Source organism: Lytechinus pictus, unplaced genomic scaffold (genome assembly GCF_037042905.1).
Source record: "Lytechinus pictus isolate F3 Inbred unplaced genomic scaffold, Lp3.0 scaffold_19, whole genome shotgun sequence".
In the NCBI taxonomy this organism is placed as follows: domain Eukaryota; kingdom Metazoa; phylum Echinodermata; class Echinoidea; order Temnopleuroida; family Toxopneustidae; genus Lytechinus; species Lytechinus pictus.
The window spans coordinates 6,881,327-6,906,439 of NW_026974140.1; the positions used below are offsets into that span (position 1 = coordinate 6,881,327).

Below are 25,113 nucleotides of genomic sequence, written 5' to 3' on the forward strand. Positions count from 1 at the left end.
AATCTTGATCGGTGGCGAGACGATGCCTGGAAAGAAAATGAATGCAGCATGTGTGTCTCAGAGATTATTAACTGGAATAAAAACATGAACATGATGGAGATTGATGAGCTCTGTCAATGGTGTGACGTATTTCGTTCGGAAATGGACAATATATTATTATATATGTGTAAACTAATGACATTTGGGCGTGTGTGAGGGTGTGTGTGTGTATGCGCGAGGATGAGGGATTGATTGTGAGGATTCGTATGTGTGGAAGGCAAAATCTAGCTTTTAAAGACGTTTATCAATCAGAAATGTTTTTTGGTGTCCCGACAATTTATTCTTGCTTTCACTCCTCTCGAGACAGGGTTCGGGTTGGAAGAGTGAAAGGGTTGATTTACTATAAACTAACGCCATATTACGCCTTTGGTCATGACAGTTGTGCTTCACACCCTAGCTCTAATAAACACTAAATGTGAAATAATTACACCAAGCTGGCATTTCATGATGTGGGCTTTGTTTTTGGATACATTGATCGGTATTTTGAAATCGGTTTCATCTTTAGATGCAGTCTGAATGTGGTTTTGCGATTGGTAGCAAAAGTAAGGTGACAAAATTCTGTCATAGGGGATGTTTATCAACATGTTTAACATGATATTCGGCGCTTAAACTTGATTTTTTCCCCCAACATGTCCGGGGAGAAAGGAGGGAATGTTCAATAATATAAAGGAAATACACCGACGCCATTATCAACCTTTGGTGCCGAAATAAGACGCCCAATGCATAGCCGAATGCGTTTGGTATGTTTCGAATGTAAGAAGTGTTTGATTACTGTTCGAGCAAAATGACCTGTATTATATGCTTCATAAGAAAGCGATTTGGATCTTAATCCTTGATATTTTAGTAAACCATCCTGATCTGAAATGTATGTACTATCAAGTCATAAGTATCAGTCATTAGCAAAATTCACTGTTAGCTACATTAAATGACCTGTCACGCGAGAAATGTCTGCTTATGATTTGATTAGGATACGATTAGTGGGATACAGCAAGTGACCAATGATACACTACTCTAAAAAAAAGAGAGTAAAAATTTACCAAATATTGGGTAGAAAGGGAACATGCAAGTTTGCTGGGTAATACTTTCCCCCACTATTGGGCAAAATGCATGTTTGAAGGGTACATTTCAACGCAACATTGCGTAAAATTTATCTTTTGATCCAAGCATGCATGCTCCCATTTTACCCAATATTGGGTAAACTTTTTTTTTTTAGAGTGTAAGGACGTTTCAAAGTGGATATTGAAGGATATGTTACACACCATGTCTGATTAAATTTGCAACAAGTATGGGAGGGGTAGTGGGGTACCTAAGAGTGCATGTAATTACATCTATATTCTATGCTCACGTACCATACTGACTTGTCCGCGATGTGTCCGGTGGCATGTGTTTAGTAGCCGATGAAAGATAGAAACCAGATTCCTGTCGTTCGGATAATCTTTACGCACGCAATGACCATGCCAATGGTGGGGTTTACTATCACCGCCCTGCCTCTGGACTATGAACACTTTCAATGAAACATCCTCTTAAGTCACGATCACCTTAAATATCAATACTCAGCAGAACCATACTGATAAATTTGCATGATATTTTTTTGTTGCTTATCTACCAAAACTATTATCAATCCTATTTCATTGAGAAGATGTAAACTATAGGCTAAAGGAGCACTAAAGAATGACGTCATCGATTTTTTTGTGCATTTCAGCACTTTCATTGCCATATTACGGTAGAGCATGATGAAAAATGCCCACACACGAAATTTGACATGATTTGGTTCGTGGCGGGTCAAGGTATGGCCAAATTAATACCTATTTAAAGTAAGTAGGTATCCATACGACCACGTCTTGTGTCCCCAATAGAAGATTTTCAACAAACTTTGGTTATGGATGCCATCATGTTTTCCCGGCATATGGTATCAAACCGCTAAAATGTAATTTTTTTTGTGCTGATTTCGTCCCTTCGGTACTATGTTAATAATTTTGCAACCATTCGAGAGGCTAAAACGGAGGTCGTCCCATTGTTAGGATTCGTCCCTTTCGTTGTGATACAGAAATGTCACCATTTAGTCCCCGAGAGTAAAACAGGTGATTACCCACACACACCCATCCACCCACGTACGCACCCTTCCCTGCACTTAGTAACAACACACACGCGCATTCGTATTTTTCAAAATACTAACACATTAAAACACCCACGCACTTAATATCCGCAGGCACCCACATCTTACGCACACTCTCTCCCTCGCATCTGAACACGCACAATGACTTACTAGTACTCCAACAAATACACAAGCCACGCTATTAAAGTTGAATTAAGAAGGAGGTGAATTTCCATAAATATAGGTTCTACATACAATATATAGTATATATAAGTTGTTCAAACACATAGCATGTCACAATAATCCTCTGCCTTCTCGATATTTTGCTTTGAAAGTCTATGAAATTAGCCACCTGTCAGAGCCCGAGAGACGAGTGTACAAAAAAGTCACTCGGAGTGTGACGTCACCGGGGGGAATTTAGTATAAGAGGTGCCTGAATGTCATACAGAAATGCTATGCAGAGAGAGAAAGATATTTTACAATTTTTTTTCAAAGCAACTCAAATCAAACAAATAGGACTGATATGTACAAATCTTTACTTTCCCTGTATAAAAAACAGTATGAATAACCACCATGAACTCTTCAATCATGATGTAAGATAGCAAACAGTGAGTTATTGAATGATATTTTCACTATTTCTCATTTATTTTATCACGATGTTCAATCAAGTGAGTAGCTGGAAAGTAACTCCGGCGGCTAGCTCAGCGCGCGCTGAACGCATAATACTAGTACACACAACACCCAGGCATTGAGTGTACTGTTATGGTCTGGTATGTCGACTTAGTTCATGGCCGTGCAGCGATCCCCTGGCGTTTTTTCTTCTTTCCTTTTGTCTTTGACTCCACTTTTATATCCTCTGGATCATTTCCACTCATAGCTCATTCCACAGAACAATCTTGAACCAAACGTATAGTATTCTTTCTCGGCCTTCTGAGTTGTTTTCTATATTTAATTATACGCTAGGGGTCACCGTCACACATACAAACGCAATTCGGAAGTGAGTTGAAGACAGAAAGATATATAGTAATTAGTATACATCTATGGTTGAAGACAACAAGAACGGTACGGTAGCTCGACAGCTAGCTGCGCCGGAGCGGGCGGCCGGTCGGCACAAAGCAATTCCGCAACCAACTGTGTTTTTTTGCAAGAGCCGCGTCACACGCGGATAAATATGTCATAATAACACGTCTGCTACGTTATCGACTGGTGAGAAGATCTCGATCAAATTTCATATTATTCACCTTGAAATTATTCCTTTAGGGTCTATGGTATCATTCTGAGGGAATTCACATATTTGGAATAATAGTACGGCCACAAATATTTTAATCATTTCCTCTTTGCAAGTTCTATGGCTCGCAGATACAACTTCAACTGCAGTTATTCCATATGAAGGAGTATAGTACGTGCATAGTACACAAAACGGCACTGCCTTGTTTACTCCACCGGGACCGAATACCCTCCGGTGACGTCACACTCAAAGAACACCCGTCTCGGTAGGCATTGCAGGAGCGAACTCAGGGAAAATGGGTAGGGATAAATCGTTCAAATTCACTATTTTGAAAAAAGAAAATGGGGGGTCGAATCACCTATTAGTGTTTGGGGGGTTGTAAGGTTGCTATTAATGTAAATATCTCAATATTTGGAATCGTCTTCTTAATTCAACTTTAACGTAAATCGTTCCAGTAGCCCAATGGGCGACATTCTTATACCCTGCAGTAAAATTTTCCCTTCGGTGGCCTTTCGGCGAGTCGAAATTTTCATTCATTTTTATTCAGACTATCTATACACAACAAAAAAAGTAAGTCCCCCCTAAATCAATTTGCTGTAACTTTTGAACGGAATTATTTTGAGATATGATATTTTGTAGGTGGTTTTATACAATCATTAAGCAACTCCTGGGGAAAATGAGATTGATCAATTGAGTCATGCATGAGTAATTAAAGATTGAATTAAAAACTACCATTTTTGAAAGTCACAAGAGTCGTTTTTCAAATTGTGCAAATACAAAATTGGGCGAATATTGTTTTTAGGTAAATTTTATGGTGTTAATGCTGTTTTACTATCCATCATTTAGCTACTCCACACACAATTTTGATATCGTATGTTCATGGTTGAGTGAGCACAATATTCCAGGGGCCGCAGAAGCGGGGGGGGGGGGGCTCACCCCCCCCCCTTTTTTTTCCAAAAGCATGTACAAAAATGTAAAAATGACCATACGATTGTGATTTTTTGCATAGTCAGCCCCCCTCCCACTTTGAAAACTGTTCCGCGGCCCCTGTATTGTGACGTATCATCATAGGGGTTTATGGTAGTATCCTCTACAACTTGTTAGATCATGTTAAAATTTGAAAATGTACATGACACATCCTGACGAATATAAACACTTACTGGTGATTGCTATTCACTGTCCGTTGCCTTAATAACATTTCTTCTCAAAACTGGCGATTTCATGTCCATTTTTGCGTGAATAGCAACTTGACTGTCATATCACCCTTCGAGCAAGTATTCTAGATCCGTTTTTATGTATTAAGTGGTCTTTCGAAATACCTTTCCCATTCTCTCTCTCTCTCCCCCCCCCCTCTCTCTCTCTCTCTCTCTCTCTCACTCTCTCTCTCTCTATATATATATATGTACATAAATATGTATTTTTAATTATATGTTAATATATTTTTAGTAGTATGATAGGTTATCTGTCAGAAATGATAGTTTCGTTCTCTCAATGTCATTTAAATTTCACAACTACTTCCATGATTCAGTCATCCGCACCTCTAACATACTTCATGCCCAATTAGCACCAGCTACATGTTTTTGTTTGTTAAAGCCAGGGAATATTGGCAGGGAATAACCGTATTGGTTACCCTTTAATGCGGTCAGCCATAGATAGTTGTCAAGTACAATGCACTTGTTAATCCGGGTCCTCAAGGGTCAATTTAGGCCAGAGATTGCATCCTAGCGTTGTTTAAACATGGTTGGAATCTCAATCAAGTACATATTCGTAGCATGTGAAAAAGTGGGGTGGGGTGGCCGAGCTGCATTTACACGAGATGCGGTGTCCCGCCATTTTGCTCCGGTCTAATAATATATCAGAGGGCATACGGTTAGAGTTAGGATTGTAATCGAGTTTTTGGTACTGAAAGGTGTAAAATATAAGGATTAGGGTTTACTTGGTTTTGAAGGTTAGATTTTATGTTTGGCTTAGCGTGCAGATTTTCCGTCGGAGCAATTGTCACCGGAGAAAATGTCATGGAACAATTTGCGACTACAGGTGTATGCTATAGACCTAGCCTAATCGTCATCAATCCTTATCGTCTTCGGATTTGCCCACTGTTTCAGAAAAACAAAGCACTATGCATTTACACTGTAATAAGAATATTCCTAATATACTTCATCGTCAAGGGAGAACCTGATCTTCTCTCAGCTATTGTTTTTATTGATTCAATCAACAAATACCTTGGGCCGTGATGTGCATGCTTCTTTAAGTTTTCGTCTCATGTAGAAAACCTTCTTTCATTCTCTCTACTCGTGCGGCAATCTGAAAAAAAAATATTAGTGGACACATTTTTTTTAATGTGATATATATTTCCTTCCTTGAGAATATATTCTGTCTGTTTCTCCAATATAAATTAAATGCCATTTGAAGACTTTAATCATATACCGCTTCTTGCATTGTTCTCGTTAATCAGTCTCATGATCTTGTCGCTCAAGTCTTCAAAACATACCCATGCAAGAAAATTGAACATAATGGATAAATTAAAATATTATTTGTGTTTGTAGTTTTATTCTCCTTCATATATAGAATTGAATGAACCGATTGATCCCTGTCCGTTACCAATTGAAAATCTGGTGGATTGATTTAAACTCTACCCCAATACAAAAAGACAGTCAGAAATCAAATTGTGTTTCTTAACTAGGCACTGGTTTATTCAACATGTACAATACAAGACTAAAAATACAATAGTATTCCATATAATATTTACAGTAAAGCATACAAATCTGCGAACTCTAACGAGTGAAATATGCCCAGCATTATTTTAAATAAACTTACTTGCCAAATATTCATCAAATTGCACTTTCAATATATATAATATGTATTTGTTCATATATGTATAATATATTTGATAATAATTATATATACACTGTACACATATATTGGCAAAAGTGCATAAATAACGTACTATATAATTACAGAATGATATTAAGATTTTGTTTTACGCAAGCATATCGAGTTAACGTGTGTCGACGACAAGTAGGCTACGTGCACACAACACAGTTTCTTTGCAATATTTACATGTGTCTTATACATTATATGTCATCATTGCACTAGGGTAAGTGTATGTACAGAACATTGATAAGATTATTTTGTTTTATCACTTACAAGGTTTTTCTGGGTACTGAACTGTGTTTTAGCAGCATCCACCTTCCATAAAAAAATTGATTCATTTTTTTTTCGTTCCATATGCACATGAAGCATATGGGACGATCATTATTTTAATTAGTTTCAGGAGAAAAGGGTTTTACTCAACATCAAATAAGTTAAATATTTAATCATATTTTTACGTTTAGTCAAATATCTGAACAATTTATCACGGATGCTGGAACAGCGACGAATATGATACAGTAAGTTGTTTAATATGAATGGATTCCGTTTCTCAGTATCATTGTAGTCTTTCTACAATATCATAATACAGGGAATGAATAGAAAGACCTGCAGACTGTCTTAGATTAAGTCGGTCAAAGAGTCTTCTATCGGTAGTTTTTCAAAGCGGTTGTCAGTGTCTTTTACAAACTTAAAATGTTGGGCAACATACTGTCCACTGTGTTGGGTAATGGATGTTGGTAAAAAACATGTAATGGGCAATTATTATCCAATTGAGCAAATCTATTACCCAATTATTAGTTTTCATTACCCAATTTGGACATATTTTATCCAATAGTTGTGTGGACAGTATGTTGCCCAGTGATGGTGAAAAAAAATTGGGCCTTTTTTTGCCTAACCTTTTAAAGAGTGTAACACAATCCTCGACTATCATGCCTATCGGGTCGCTCTTGTCGCTTTTGATAGTTTCTCGGACCCCCATGAAATTAAATAAATAGTCGATGCTTCTTAAAGTCCAAGTCTTCCCGTATTTCTAGAGCTAAGTATATATTCTGCTTAGAAACTGTATGTGTAATGAAATGAGTAAATATACATCCTTGCATCATCCGCCACTCAACAGTCACACCAACGAAACCGACTCCAAACCGACCAGTGATATGCCATTTAAAATAACGTGATAGCTTGATCGGTCTGCAGTGGTTTCAGTCATGTGAATATTTTGTGGATGTCCATAATATGCTTTCATGACAGACATTGAAAATAACATTAAAGGTCAAGTCCACCTCAGAAGAAAGTTTTTTTGAATCAACAGAAAAATATCAGACAAGCATAATGCTGAAAATTTCATCAAAATCGGATGTAAAATAAGAAAGCTATGACATTTTGAAATTTTTCACAAAATAGTTATATGCACAATTTAGTCACATGCATATGAGAGAATCGATGATGTCCCTCACTCACTATTTCTTTTGTTTTTTATTGTTTGAATTATACAATATTTCAATTTTTACAGATTTGAATATATAAGGACCAACTTGACTGAACCATATAATGTTTAGCAATGGTAACTCCACATGTTCAGTGAGAAATAAAACTTTGTTTCACATGATAATGAGGAGAAAATTAGAACATTTCATATTTCAAATAATAAAATGCAAAAGAAAAAGTGAGTGAGTGATGTCATCAGTTCCCTCATTCGCGTACCGACCAGGATGTGCATAACTTTAAAATGTCATAGCTTTCTTATTTTACATCCAATTTTGATGAAATTGTCAGTGTTATGCTCGTTGGATTTTTCTCTTTTTATTCAAATCAACTTTTTGTTGGGGTGGACTTGTCCTTTAACATGGCAGACAGATTAGCCCACTTACAGATCCTAAGGTCGTATTTTTCAGTCCGGTCAGTTTATGTCAAATACCCTACTGACCCATACCGAATGGTCAGAGAATGTACATCCATCCCAAACTCATCGATCTACGAGGGATGTATAAGAACAATTGACCCAATATTGGTTCTCAAGGGAGGAGCCCTAAATCCATACTAGTTCTGACGCTGAATATTAAAATTTGGAAAGAGTTTCATGGGGTTGACTTGGAAATATAAGAAGACTCTGAAGGAAACGTTAAAAGTGGTTGCTTCATCAAAATGCATCCGTGACCTATTAGCATGCAAGAAAGAATTAAGAAGCCGTTATGGGACGCCAATCATCGAAAGTTGTCTATCATTTTACTCTGGGGATACGCAATTGTGCCAAGAATGTTTGCAAAATAATATGTACAGTTTACGAGAATAAGTGAAGGAGAAAGTGGAAAAGACATTTATTATTGCGGTTTTTTTTTGTAGTTTTTTTTTTTTTGGAGGGGGGGGGGGGCGCCATGATCCAGGGCGCCTAGCAGCATACCATGTTTTTGATAGGTCTTAACCCCGCGCACAAAACCATAGGTCCGCTGCTGCGATCCTATTGTCAAAGGTATTGTAATAGGATTTGATTTAAACTGTCTAACCTATAAAATCTTAGCAATTAAAGCTCCGAATAGTGGTCTAAATACTGAATGGTCTGAATACTAAAATCGAAATTTTAGTCTATTCCAAGCTTTCCCGTAGGAGTATAAAGGAAATCTGTATTGAAAATCGTTATGAACTCATCATCGGCGTAATGCCGATGTGATACTTACCCGACCAATAATTAAAGGCTTGCAGCAAAGCAGAATTCTGATTTTCGCATTCCTATAGGATTATTCCGAACTTTAAATCAAATAATGTTATTTCGTGGAACCTTTTTATTTAATGCAAAATGCGATTCGTGAAAAAATCGCATCGAAGTCGGATCATGTAATGAGGGCGGGCTTTACAATCAGCATGCTCAGGACATGCATATGAACAAGCAGGTTAAAGGTTTGCCAAGAGGAGTTGCTAAACGATATCTCTGTGCTCTGTGGCTCTGTCTGTCTTGGTGTAGTAAAATTTGTCCTCTTCTTGTTAATTACATTTTTCAATGCAATATTACATTATAAGAGGCTTAAATACGCCATCCCCTTGGGCTTTTAAATGATTAAAAAAATATTTAAATTGCATTTGAAATGAATACTTTGAAGAAAATAAAGAAATCAAATTTACCTCATAGCTTGTGTTTATACTTTAGACCTACATAAATTATTTGAATACAATTGTGTATTACCCTTAGAATTTCGATTTCTTAAAAAGATGAAATAAGAGTTAACTTAATTAATAATTTTCCATGACGGATGCGATTAGATCAGTATCGAACGCACTGCGATGGTGTATGACTTTCAAACATTTGGTGGACTTATGGTCTATTGTATAGTCTGGAGAGTTATATTTAACAGATCTAATCCTCATTTTCCGCGGTTTCTTCTATTTATTCTCTGTCGTGATTAATCTACTTGAGTCCGTTATGAATAGGTTAATTTAATCATAATTATGCAGTTATCTGTCAGGTATAAGTAGCTTATCCAGCAGAAGGAAATAGGGGTGATTCAAATCAAAATGTATTTGCGCAAACTCAGTTATTATAAAATAAGGACAGGGCACATGCCTTAATCGATTTTTATCTGAATTTATTGTCCCATTTGTCTCTTGCCTTGTTTTGTAAGCTCCCTGCACTACAAAAAGTAGTGGTGTTAAAACTGAACCAGTCGGTCTTTACCGAGATGCATTCTACACCAAATATTAAATTCGTGATGCTTTTAACACCCATGCATTGGTGTTAGTGATTGTAATATATTTGGATTGTTATGTTAACACTAGCAACTCGTTGGTGCACTTTAACACTGAACGTGTGGTGTGCTAAGTAAAGAAAGAAGACTAGTTCTTAACACTGCTTTTTGTTACAGTGCAATGTCAATTGGTTAGGCAGTCCAAGTCAGTTCTGCGTAAGTAACCCAGTTACATTCCTTTTATGCCTACACATCAAGTACTTTGTCATCGAAAAGAACATTTGTTTTAAAGCACAAGAACGTATCATGATTGAAATCGTGTCATAAGATTCTATAAATATATATGGTAACATCTTTCGAGAGGAAAGACGTCAGCGGGGATTCTCTCAAACACTTCTTGTAGTTGATTTAAAAACCCTCAAAATGTAATTATCACTTAGTAGCGAAACGATAAATTGATTGTCTTTGCCACTTTGCGAGCCGAAGATAAAAGCACACATTTTTTTAATCATCGTCCAAGTATGCTTCAAACTTCTTTAAAAGTTTTCTATTGCACCCACGCCTACACTTGAAAAAGGCGTCTCCCTTGAAAAAATCTTTATTCTTTTCATGAGATTTCACTTGGATTTTTAATTATTCGGACTAAAATGATATCAACTACAGAGGCGTGTGAGAAAAAGCGAAACTCAATTGACCATTCTGAATGAAAAAAAAAACAGAGTTATTAGTTATTAAGTCTACTCTTTAGATGAAAAAAAATCACCACACCCCAGGAAAAAAAGTTGATGATAAAAAAATATTATATAAAGATTATTTCATAAAAGAGAGAGAGAAAAAAATTACATTATGCAAATTGCTCCTTCCCCCTAAAATAAAAGTTAATGCTAAATACAGTTCTGTCAGTGTTTACCAGTATATCCCCGGACTTGGAGATAAAATTTCCGATCTTTCTTTTCCACAGTGGCCTAAATATGATTTTTGCTAACGTTATGAGAAAAGGAAACACTTCTCCCCCCCAAAAAAAAAAGAATGAATAAATAAGTACAAAACACAGTAATTTATTGAAAAACTAATGTTTTGCGTTGGAATGTAAAGTAAAAGCTATATTAAGTCATGGAAGTTTTTTTCATTCGATCTAAATTGAAGTGATGACAATTTTTTGATCCATCACCCAAAATTAATGTGAAAATTATGTCTCCACGTTTCGTAATTGATTCAATCTATGAAAAATATGAATTCAATGTCTTATGTTCGCTCTATTTGCTACCTAAAACACAGAGCTCTGTGTCCGAACATCAACCTCCCTCCCCCTTATTTTTGTTTACGTCATCACAATCACATACTATGCCTTGTAACATATTCATTTAGAAAATACATATTAAACAAGTAGCTGATATCTTCGATGACCTCGTAAACTGGGAACATATTGTCTGTTGATATTAATGTCAACTAAAAATTATCAATTACAAACCGTGCATTCAGTGCCTATAACTTAAATATGTACAATTGTTTTCAAACTTTAAACAACAACTCTAATTGCAGGTGAATAGTGGAATGCTTATGTAACATCAATTTATTTTTTCAATAAATTACTACTTTCGTAAAACGAATGCCTGTAGATACCAATTTTACACCTTCTTAAATTGGATAAATTATGCATACATTACTCAAGGAAGGAGAATGATAAAAAGGATCAGTATTAATTTTAATGCACGTTGTCTAGTTGACGTCATTTCGTTAACGATCAATCGCATCTCCTATTGTGCATTGCATAAGAGTGTCGAAAGAAAAAATTCATCGCGATCACAATCATAATCATGAAATAAAGTAAAATATTTCAAATTATATGATTTAAAGATACATTCTGTATGCACAAATAATTTTAATGTTAAAAAGCTGAATTTGTCATAAATTTTTTAATTTGTCACGACATAATGATCTTCTTAATTGTCTGGAATAAAAGGGAAGAATTATCCCCCCAAAAAACACAAATGTCTAATTGGTATTTTCCTAACTGAAATTTTGCCATTGATAAATATTTTGATACAAGATTCTCTTTTCGCATTTGTAAGTTTGCATTTTTGATTTAATAAAATGCATTGGAAAACATATCACTCAGTTTGTGTCCATTATAAAACACTTCGGCAATTGTCCCTTCACTAAAATCTTTCTCAATTCATGATTTTCAACGGACATTAACATAAAATCTTTTAAATCAATTTTTAGCATTGGTACAATCACATGCATTAAAAAACGGACAAATATTAGCATAGAGTTTGGGTAATCATATAAAATGTAATTTTAGTTTAAACACTCATATAAGTGAAGCCGGGCAAACAGTTTAAAAAGACAGATTGGACAAACGGAAATACTATTCTATTTAATTCCCTCGGGGAACATGGATAATACAATAGATATCATAACTCTTACGATTCGCTAACCTCTCGTTTTTTGGCGGTGTTACAATAATTGCAGTAGTGTGATTGTTTGCTAGAAGGCAATAAGCATTTCTAATTGAAGATGAATCCATTTATGGATCCACGAACCATTCTTGAAATTAATCTTCACCTCCTGAGGTCACAGTAATTATCCGATTGCGGAAAAGACTCTCACTGGGAAAATTATATTGCCTTTATATATATTTTCTTTTACAGCTGAGCATCGCTTGTACTTGATCCTTTGTTCAGCATGAAGTGCTTCATTTTTGCATGACTGTATCAGTCCAAAAAACTTGCATATTTAACGAATGTTTTCGACTTTTCAATCATATCGTTTATTCATGAAATAATTGATTTGCAGACAATATATTTAGCGAAACAGCTTAAACAAATTACTTGGTAGGAATGTTCCTTGTGTACCTTCTTGGTAAGAAAAGGAATTGATCCGTCTAGTCTTATCAAATACTTTTTGCTTTAACTCTTCTTTAAAATGTAAAGTGTAATTTTACACATTATTTTTGTGGGTTTGCATCACACTTTATGAATTCGAAGTGATGACATTGTATATGTATAGTCAAGAACAATTACCGGCTCGCTCCTTTTTTAGCTGAGTAATAACCCGGAAATATAGCATTAACTTACAATCTATTTCAAAAGGGGTTACTACATCTTAAAAACAATGCAGATTGATGAAGACTTTTCAAGTATATATACATGTACACCTTAAAATTTACATTGGATTTGTGAAAGAAATTTGGACAATCATGATATTAATTCTCTCATCAGTGCATGCAAACGAACTCTGACAATCAGACATTCAAACATAGCATAATGAGAATTCATTTTTACATAAGCGCATATAGGTATGAACAAGATTATAAAGGGTCATTGACATAATAAATAATAACTAAATCATCCATCAAATCACAAATTGCTTAATAACTTAAATCATTGCGCTATATAGACACCGTTGCTCTTGCATTGGCCCTGCAAAGGAATATAATTTGTCACCCTTTTTTTAAAAGGATTGAAGTAGGGCCGTATGGTAACCTATAAAACGCAAACTCGAAAGAGAAACAGGGTTGAATGTACTTTTGTTTTCAAAACTACATTTTAAGATGACGTTCATCATGTTCACAGTGATGAGATGATGTTGAAAACAACGTTGACGACGATTATGATGATAATGAAGATGAAGAAACTGCAGATGATGTATTCATATAATCGAGTGTAGTAGTTATTACATTATGAATGATTACATATTTACTTAACTCTATATAAAGAAACTCCAAAACTGGATGTATGTTGAGGATTATAATTACTCGGGTATTGTGGTCAATGTGATGTATCTATTTAAGCTATACCATGGACTTAGAATAGGTCCATGAGAGTACCAGCAATTCTACTTTGTGACATTTAAGTAGTGAAAAGATTGTGTATCAAATTACTATCAACCTTGTACTTATACCAAGGTCTGGACGAGAATATTTTGTATCATACACGTCATTTGAGAACTTGAAGCCTTAATGTTATCTGTCAACAAAAGGCAAATTTCAAACACTGCATAGTTTTACTCTAAAATTATAAGATTAACATTATAAGATTATTTCAAAACAATTCGAAAGGTTTTAATGTTAAATAATAAATGATTTTGTTTTGTCTGACTGTGTATGGTTCACGCATATAATCTGTAGAGAAATTCATCTTGAGTTAATACAATTATGTCAAAGTAATCGAACAATTCCTTCAAAATGGACAAAGACGCTCGTTTCAGGAGCTTATTAGAAGCTCGAAACTGAGAACTGGGGACACATTATGACCATTATCAGTTTATTACCAGTGATTAAAAGAAGATGGAATGGAAAATTTTAAATCTCAATCTGATACAGCTGGAATTTTCCGTCAACATCTTAATCATGTTGACCAAACCATATATTTTACAACGTGAGTTGATGAAAAAATACTGATGGATAAGAAAATCAATTCATTTTCCTAATGGAATATTCTTTTAAAGGATTCGTTCGAAATGTTCGCAGAGAGATTGGTGCTATTTTGATGATGAAAAGAGCATTTCTTTCTGTTGCAGGGCTTCGCTATTAGTAGGAAGAAAAACTTCCTTTTCCTTAGATCTCTTAGGAATGCAGTATTTACAAGCGTATGGGCTGGATGATATCAAAAAGACTTTCTTTCTAAAAGTCATGAAATAGAAAAATATATAGATGACCATCCAGCGGTTTCTTCTCTGTTTTTAAAGTTCTGTTTTATCCGTATATATAGCCATTATTCTTTTATACAAACAAATTTTAAGTAGATAATGCCCTATATAGTACCAGTCGTTACTACAAGAAAAAAAAAACTTCGTAGAAATCAGTGTTTATATAGTGCTGTGAATGGACAATTTATAAACATGTCAGTAATTTGTTTATCATTCAAAGTTATACCTCTTTATGTTTCCATTGTTAATGGTCTGATCTTAGATTCCTCACGATTCGCAGGTGGTTCACTGTGTAAACTGTCCTCTGGCGTGGCTATGAAAGGTGGGTTGAACACCGGGTCGGCATTTCAGTCACACTGCTTGGGGATAATGAGTAGGAGTTGGTGCGAAGGGACATCATCGTCCAAGACTTCGCTGAAGAGAAGTGGCGCTTTGCCGCTGTCGAGTTGCACCTGAAGATGTCACGCAGGTGGCGCCGATAGTTGGAGCTCATGACAAAGAGGATGATCGGGTTGAGGCATGATCCCAGTATAGGTAGCAGATAGTGCATATCAAATAGACAAAACATGGCGGGTTTGATGAAGAGATTAGGGTCGAAACCGAACTCGAACCAGAGAGTGAACAAGTAGAAAGGAAACCAACAGATGGCAAAGCAGACGGCTGCGATGAGGATGATGATGGCCAGACGAGTCCGTGATCGAATACGCTTCTCGTTACCACCTTGACGAACTCGAGATTCGAGTTTAAAGGTTCCTTTCAGAAGAGCGATTGCCGTGAGTGAATAAAACACCGATATAAGGACAAGTGGGATGACGTACAGGAATATAAAGAGTGAAGCGTAGTAGCCCTTAGTTCCTGGGGTTTGGTAGGCTAACGAACAACCTCCTGTTTCTGTGGTAGCCAGTGCCATGGATGGTATGGCGAATATGGTGGATAGCAGCCAGATTCCTGCAGCTAGTCCGAGAGTTCGCCGAGTCGAGTTGCTCTGTCGTTGCTCTAGAGGTCGAGCGATTGCGTAATACCGGTCCGTGCTCAATGCAGTCAAAGTCAAGACGGATACGCCCTGTGAAATAAATTGCACAGCATTTACAAATCGACACAGATCAAGGTTCCATTTGACAGAACCGGACAAATAAGTGGCGATGTAAAACGGCACATTGAAAGTTAGATAGAGGAAATCTCCAAGTGACAAGTTCAAAATCAGGAGGTTAGGTATGTTTCTCATGTCGCGGTTCCGCAAGAGTATGTAAATTAATCCTCCGTTTCCGAGAGTCCCCACTATGACGGTGCATATCATGAAAATCGGAGCCGCCAGGGAAAAGGGTAGGTTTCCAGCTTCTGTATAATTGCCGCTCATATCATAGGAGTAATTTGGAAATGAAGTATCTGCTCCGGCGCTCGGCTCTCCTAACTGCGCCATGGCGGGCTGTAGTATGTTGCGACACATCGCTAAGTCCGTCTTCTTAAACGACCCCGTGTAAAAAAAAAGTTGAGATCGAACTCCGTCAAAGTCAGATGTGGCTCGCGCACCAAGTATACAGCACGGCCGACCAATCAAGTGCCGTCTCTGAAATGTCTAACAAAATATGCCTGTTATTGGTGACGGTAGAATGTACGTCTTCCTTGTGAAGTACACTAATCCGCCTCGAGCAAGGATGTGAAGTGGGAATAAGTATGAAGGGTGTTTGTTACCAAAGCCTTTCCTCTCTGTCTAATAATACGTCTGGCTTGCGGTCATACATATATGTTTAAATGGTAATTATTCATCAAACTGACTCCATGAGAAGAATAACAAATGTTCTTTCCAGCCACGTCACAAAGGGTTTCTCTAAATCAGTTAAATTAATCGAGCAAACTATGTTAGCTTTGAGCGTGGTGGATAATCAAATAACAATTCCTCCTGTTAGTAGGTGTCAATTCAAAGATAAAGAGAGAGCTTATCACTCATCCAGATAAATTTCTCCTCTTTTAATAAAATAATAATATAAAAACACAGAACGATGCAGATATACTAGTATATCCAGATGGAAGGTATTCACAATTCTCGACAACTCTTTAGAAATTATGATATGTGTTCGTTTACCGCATCATTGAACATCTTAACGTCTTTTTCTCCAGGTTAAATGCTTTTATTGAAGTATGTTGATATAATTCTCATTTCCCAAAAGAAAAAAATTCTAAGAATCGTGTTCATGAGATGCCTAAGATCCGGGTTCTATATTTCTGATAAATGAAGCAAAACGTTCAATACATGGACAAGAGTCATAAAATTTGTTTTACTTTTGTTCCCTTTCGTGATTTATCAAGCTAGTTTCGTTAAAATGATGCGACAGGGGCTTTCCCGAATGGTCTTATATTTCAGTTGACAACGTGGAAAATGAAGTTTTAATTGCGATATGCGTTCGACGAATGGAAGTGACGTGACGCATGTATGACAAGTGAAGCGTAGCGACTGTATTTCCTCACCGTTTTATACCTGCAGAAAGGGAGAGATTGAAAGTAGAAGAGGAAAGGAAGAATGGGGTAAGAAAGAGAAGGAAGAGAAAGTGAGTGATGGAAAGAAGAAGACAGTGAAACGAGAGATAGGAAGGAAGTGGGGAAAAATAAAGAGAGAGAAAAAAAAATGTAAACGAAACGAATGCAAATTTACATCAATTTCGCACAGATTTTGACATAATTTACAGGAGTAATCGTTATTAACCCTGTCTTATTTTCAAATACATTAAGATTGAACTGAATTGGAGCACTGTATAGTGATAGGCGGCATGAGATACCTACGATAATATCTATATTATCTATAATTATTGATTGATTTATCTGTTTGTTCGGATGTTTGAATTCGTTTTATTCTGCATTCCAACATAATGCAAAAGCAACATTTGAATGCAAAATGTACGTTATTTGTCAACATTGTATACACAGAAAATATCTGAAATAAAGGTGATATTAAACACAATTCTATTCATCATTTCAGTTGACAATATTGATAATATGGAACGCGGAAGACCGCCATCGTGAGCGGTAGTGTTCTTCTGTATCTAGAAAGGTTTCAGAAAGGTAAATGGAAATTCTGATTACAACACAGTGTAAACTCAGTCTGGAGAATGGGTTCCTAGACATTTTTCGAAATGACGTTGTAGATAGGAAATCGTGGGTATCTGATTAGTTTTTTGTAAAATCGAGCGAAAAATGAGTATTCAATAATCTTAACGAAAAAAAAAAACAGGTTGGGTATGCATCTGATAAACATTATGCGCCTGTGGGAAAAAATGTTGTTTTAAACCTCACATCTCTTAAATATGAGAAAAAGCAGCCAAGATTTCCAGCAACAATGTAATTTTCACTCACAATCCTCTTTCTCTTCTCTTACTTTCTCCCCAGTCCTCTATCAAATTCAAAACATCCAATTCCTCACTGCTCTTCTTGTGTATCCTTATGATCTTAAGGAGCGGGGGCAACATTTTGTAAACATGCGTGATATTTAGTACCGTTACTTTTCTTTCATGATACTTTTTGAAAATTAGAATTATTATCTTTTGTATGATTTTTTAGTTTATGATAATACAAATATTTAATTTTATGCAGATCAATGATAAATTATGTATTATTTTATTAATTCCATAAGAAAAGGTGCTACAGTTCCTCAACTATACCTACTTTCCCATTTTTTTTCTTCTCTTCCCCACAATGTCATATTACTGCAAACTTGCACAGCAGTTTACATGTCCCCTTCTAGTCGCCCTGAATAAATCTAAATATTTGATGTATTATGCGAGTTCGTTTATTCTTATTTCTTGTTTATATTAATGAGAAATTGTTCTTTAACGAACACTATGTATGCAAAGTAAGTTGCTTTGAGGTTATGGGTTTTATTTCATTTCGTCACTTAAAAAGGGACTATCTAGAAGATTATTGATTATCTTACATATATTGAGACATGTTTATCAACGTTGTTTTTTATTCGTTTGTGAACATGAGTATGAAATAATAACAAGTCTCACGGGTCCATCAATATGTTTCTCTATCTCTCTAACTGTCTATCCCTGACTCTCTTTAAATGACATATATCTCTGTCACAGTTTCCGTTTTTCCGTCTGTCTCTTTTTTCTGTCTACCTCACCTCCCCTCTCTCTTACCTTTTTTAGAACTTAGACATTTCCCAAACTTTTGCATAAGTTCTATCCCAGACCGACTGGGTTAAGTTACCGCAATCATCCTGACAACTTCTAAACAATGAGATAGCATTGGGGCAATTTTCGACCCAATCAAACGAAGCTGACAATTGCGCAAATATGAACCAAAAAATAATGACTCGATGCAAATTAAGTCAACAACATTGGAAAAAAACATTATGAATATGATGGAATAATGAATAATAATAGTCGATTATCATTAGAAGTTTATTACATGAGGTCAGAGGGCAATAGAAGTTGATATCATATTCGGAACGTATTTAACAATGATCCACAGTATCATTGCAGTTGTTCATTTTCCAAAGTACCCGTAATGGTGTTATGTTTTCATTGCGAAAAGTGCCCCGCTGGCTACATTCTTTGTCCTATATATTTTTTTCGAATTCTCTCATGATATCGTCCAAGCTGTATGCTGCTAACGAAATTGTTACTGGTTAAAATCCAATCACCACCCCCTCCTACCCCAAGGAAATTATGACTATATTACAATGTGTACGATCATTCACAGCAGCGTACTCATGAGTTCCTGTGTAATGGCAAGATACATATCAGTACAAGGAAAAAAATAAAGAAGTGGAAAAAGAAGAAATCTTTGCCATCAAAAAGAGGTCGAGGTCTAGGATAGACTAGGATGAGGAACGGGAAAATCCCTCAAAGACTCCCTTGGGGTGGCAGAAGGGGAGGTAGCGCAAGAAAGACTCGAATTTACAGCTTCACAGAGGGGAGGTGATTCGATCTGAGAATTTGGTACCTAATGTGTTCCTGCATCTTCAGAATATCATCCGCACCACGCTACTGAGATGAAGGAAGGGACAAAAACAACACGGCATGGACACTTGCAGAGAATACTCACCAGGAAAGAAATTACTAGAAAATCTAATTACATCGTATTCTGTGCATCTGCATTATTTCTGTCACTCCTGTTAGTTCTAATTGTCCTTTACTCTTTGGAGAAAGCGAAGTTGTGCTGAATGTTGGCAAGCCTCTTGGTCAATTAACGAATAGACTTTCTAATTCCTATACAATTCGAAAATGTGGGATGTCATAAATTGCATTTTTAGTTGAATTCAAACCGATTGGCGTGCAATTTGACCGTCCACATAAATATCGCCATCAATAAAAACTTAATGGTTATGACGTCATATTTGGGACCCTCACGCCTGAAGACCTATATTGTGTTTACTGATCGCCCCGTTTTTCCAGTTCCCTAAATAATTATGTTAATCTGCCACCCCCCCCCCCCATCCAGAACGATACATGATTGTATTTTGTGTCAAGCAGGGTTTTATGTTTGGAACAAGTAACTGAAAAATTAGTCGATTTATGATCATGTTATCAAGGTCTTGGACTCAAATCGTCACTTTGAAAAAAAAATAACGATTTGCTTTTAAGTGAGTTTCTAGCCAATTGGTCTTCGGAAGAGCTGGGTGATTTGTGCAGGTCACATCGACTTGCATTGCAAGGTTCCCTGGAATGACGCGTGTACAATTACATATAACGTAGATGGCGCAATTAAATAGTCTCCTCTGGGTAATTCAAGCACTTGCGGATGAATCTGGGCGACTTCAAATAAAATAAGGAAGATGATAGATTAACGCAAGGACGGTAATATTGGAGCATGTATATATTTTCCCAGATTTTACAGCTTTATATATTTAAAAACTTCTTTTATAAGCCCAGATGCCAAATTTAGATCAATAACTTAATATTCCATATTCCAAGAGTCTAATGACAAAATTTAGCTCATCCAATAATATTTTTGTCCTGCTTTTTTGGGATGTTAAGGTCACTCATTTCGCTCACTCATTACATCAATTACCCTCTTTGACCTTTACAAACAGATGATTGAAAGTGATCTTCGGCACTCAATTCCTACATGTATATTCATAATCACCGCTCCTGGATGAATAAATGCAGTAATGAGAGGAGAACAATAGGAAAGGCCAGTGTAATTATCAATCATTAAGCCAGGTTCACTTAGTTAAGTTCAATATATGTTTGATATTCTTTGATGTTTATATTTTATTCAATGCTTAATGACCATATTTCTCGCCTCCTCACACATAGAGACCCGTACGTATTATTTTTTAATTATTATTATGTTGCGCTCTTGTAGAGCGCTTCGCTTTGCAAGTGAATATAGTCATTCATGATAAATAAATTTTCTTTGCGCGGCACCTTATATTGTAGTCACTGTCTTAAACGGAGTTGCTTGCCAGTTTTCCCTTATAACGATGCTGCACACTTTCATTAATGTATGAAGGGAAAATTTAAACCTAATGTAAAGTAAACACTATACAATGATAGCTAGACAAATGAAGGGTTTTTTAGATGCAGGAATTTTCTTGCCGTTCCTAATATTTTCCTTCTTTAGCTTAATAAATCGATTTGGCACCATTTCCAATTATTCATTCCTCTCATTAGCATACGATGGAGACATGGCAGACATTGACCCATGCTTGCAGACCGCCTTGGTTCAACCGGTCAAGCAATCATTATGATCATATTATAGATGAATTGCAGGCAATAAATAGACTCACTCTCAACTAAAACGAGTCCTCCTTTCGCTTTACCATCCCTCTATTCTCTCTCTAACCCCCTCTTTCAGTTTTAGCCTCACATTCTGTTTAGAATGCTTTCTTTCTTTAATCATTAGATCCTTTTTATCTTAAATAAAGATACATACTCACACCTACCCCATATTTTCTAGTTTCTATTAGATCTTTCTCACATCTGGTCATTAATTTCACTATAACACACATGGCTTCTGCATACACTGTTAAAAATAAAAGAAGTTCCTGCAGCAGAGTCTCGAGAACACCTGTAATCTTATCAGATTGCGTAACGTTACAGGAAATTGGTATTTGGTGTATGGAACCTTACAAATTTCCCTAAAGAAAACACCCTTTTCTCCTTTTTAAACAGACCTGTTCTGTTAAATTGCAGAAAAATTCATGTTTTATGAATTTACAGAAAGATTATGTTATTGCTTTCTGCAAAATCTTTTTTCCTTGTAAAATCAGGGTTTTTTTTAACAGTGTAGTTACAATTACGTTTCGAATTTCACACGTTTCGATAAAATTAGTTGATTAGATGTTATTATGATACTCATTACGAATGGATATTCCGACCGTAACTCTCGTATGCTGGGGAACAACATGGCCAATGGTGTATTTCCATCATTTGCGTCTACGAAAGACGTTTTAGAAAGACCAGTTGTGAAAAGAAATGTCGTTAGAAACTTGCAATAAAATATCCCCTTCAAAATTATACATGCTCACTTCAATTGATTCGATGAAAGCGTGACAGAGCATTCACTGTGACGTACTAGTATTACAAAGAAAGCGCCACCTATTGGCGTTAACGTGGTTATCTACGGTAGATATGAAATAATAATGACCAAATAAGAAGAATGTTTGGTTTGCGTAGCTTTTAACACTGAATAGATTTATCTGTTTTCGTCTTACATCACATTCAGAGTCCATCTTCTTTTTCTCGTTCTTCCCCTCTCTGTCTCTCTTTCTCCATCTCCATCTTTTATCGTTAACTAATAGACACACACATGAGTGTGTAAGTTCATATGGGACCGCCTCACACGCAGATCGAGACATCCTATCGTATGTTTTCTTGCTCTCTTTTTATCGATTGGATGCCGAACATAGAACTTCTTCTTTTTTGTATTATTTTCCTTTCCTTTTGTTTATTCTATCTTTTTTTAAATATCGATTTCTTCCTTCCTTTCTTTCTTTCTTTTTTTCTTTTCTTTCTTTCTTTCTTTCTTTCATTATCCTTTTTACCGTGTCACATTCCTTCACCGACGCTCTTTTATTTTTTGTCGAGAGTCCCAGAATTTTTTTTCAAGGCGAGTATCGTCAATTCTTTTTGAAAGGTTTATCCATTTACGTGAACTTGTCTCGAGTGCCACCACAAGTCAGGGATCACTAATAAATTCCTATGCTATTCGCGACGATCGGCAACATAAAAGACAGGATCTGATTATATCATAAAAAGAAAGTAGGAATTTAGGAAAGAAGCGTTGTTTGCCAATGGACGCCTTATACAAATCCTTTCCAAAGTGGCGCCTGTTTCCCCTATTAGTGTCCCTTGGTCTCTCGTGAAGGAGGGTAAAAGCCGGAGACATTTCGGCAGCTTTCTAGGAGGATGTTGGATCTCCGTGATCTAGACGGAAAACAGCTGGCTTGGGAAGAAAGCAAATCTGTTTGACGACAATCAGGGAATTAGTAAAAGCACTTTTCTTGTGAGTTTTTTGGACGAAATATATTTCACCAGTTCGAACAACACCATTCACGACCCCTTCAAAGTACAATAGTAGATAGAAGTCTAGGAAGATATAACAATGGGGGCTCTTCTATTACCTATATTAATTTTAAAACTTGGATTTTATGTAACATTTCCCTACAGAAAAAAAAGTACAAATGAATATACAAAATGAATGTAAAGATAGTAATGAAATGGCTAAATAAATAAATTTATCAATAACGACATTAAAAAAAATACCGATGAACCAATAAATGACTAAACAAACAAAGGAAAAAATGAATAGATTAATAAGAAAAGGTAAAATTCGAACTGATATTGCTAAAACAGATGACCCACGGGTTCAGATCGTAAAATATCAGTGCAGATGTTTCAACTGCGTTAGTATTATTGTCTGTATACTCTGTAGAATTATACTAACCACTTATTTTGCCCAGGTTTTTATTTTTTAGGTGTTTTGATGAAAGGAAGAGTGATTAATCAATGCAATGGCATAAATTTCGAGTACCGATTTATTTCCATTTTTGCTTATCCCTTATCATTCTTATCTCGTAAGACGATCGCAGACAAATATCCTAATATATCCAACAGGCAATGAATTATACATAACAAACAATGTCGATCACGGGATTTGGATACCAGGTGTTTGTGAAAAGTCATGAAAACATAGCATGTTTCTGCTATTTCAGGAGAACTAGAAGTGTCAAACATTTCCTGTGAAAACGAGAATGTTTGAAATAACAATGGCCTCTCCCCGAATGTTGCGTTTTCATATAAAATGAAAATAATGCGTAGATAGATTTCTTTGTAAACTAAAATGGCAATGTGTCATAACTCTACACTGAATTCTGGTCCCGTTTTATATTGATTTGATTATTATCACAGCATATTAAATAAGATTATAACAATTGAATGACGAGGCTATGCTGTTGATTTTTTTTCTAAATCATTGAAGGTTACCAAGTTTATGATGTAAGTCTTTCATTTGTCATGCGATATTTTCTAATGAAATTTGCGTGAAAGAGAAGAACATCAATATTTGAACCAAGATGACAATGATGACCTGAGGATTTACAAAGTGTGAAACAGCTTAATACTGCTGTGCTAAGAACAGCATCATACTTCAGTTGTATGCGCTTAAATAATCAGCCACATCCTTCAAATCGCTGACTTCGAGAAACCATATATATACATTAAATGTATATATATGGTTTCTCGAAGCCAGCGATTTGAAGGAAGAGAAGCACCCCCGCTTCCCAGGGCCATGTATCCATGGCCCTGGGAAGCGGGGGGTGCTGGGGATGCTGAAGTACCCCCAAGATCTACATGGGAGTGCTGCATGAGTTATTTTCCATTGGCAGCACCCCCTGAAAAAAGCTGGTATGCTAAATACCGGGGATAAATAGTACAAATATCACAAAAACGACCTACGTTTTGTATTGACAATCTTTTTTTTTTCGTTTTTTTTTTGCTTGTCAAACTTCTCGTAACCAAAATGAACTTCTAGTTTCAGTGAAACCCCTTTTTTACTTGTCAAACTTAAACCAGCAACCATTGTTTTTATAAAATAATGTTCCCAGTACCCGGTATGGATCTAGTTGAAACGAATAGTTATAGCATTGAAAACGAAGGAAATTCGCGACTGTAAACGACCCTCTTAAACAAGCTTCAAATTATTGACTTTAATAAGACCCCCACCGTTCCAACTATGTCTACGTATATTTCTATTGCACATATGTATAATTCATTATCACATGATCTGTTTTCAAAAGTAAACATAGCCGCTTTAGAACAGAATGACAGAGGAGTGGAATACGTGGATAAAGACAGCGACGAGGTAAACACGTGAGCATAGGGTATTCTCTTTTTCTTTAAAGAAAACAGCCACAACATCATCGATGAGTAATTGATCTACTGGTATCTGTGTTCAGATAAAGTATAAATCGTGTGAAGTCTCCTGTATCTATCAATTATGTTGTTTTCGTATTCGATAGAGGGAACAAGTGCAGCAGATCCGGGAGAAGAGAGAGAGAGAGAGAGGGGGGGGGGGAGAGTGAGAGATAGAGGAGGGGAAGGAAGGGG

At 36.1% G+C, this 25,113-nt stretch overlaps 1 protein-coding gene across 1 annotated transcript; it reads right to left on the minus strand.

Annotated features, from left to right (window-relative positions):
* Positions 1 to 6,035: 6,035 nt before the first annotated feature.
* LOC129260003 (neuropeptide CCHamide-1 receptor-like) lies at positions 6,036 to 16,236 on the minus strand. The gene has a single exon (XM_064114450.1). It carries the CDS (start codon positions 16,005 to 16,007, stop codon positions 14,874 to 14,876), a length of 1,134 nt encoding a protein of 377 aa, XP_063970520.1. The 5' UTR covers positions 16,008 to 16,236; the 3' UTR covers positions 6,036 to 14,873.
* Between the last annotated feature and the right edge of the window lie 8,877 nt (positions 16,237 to 25,113).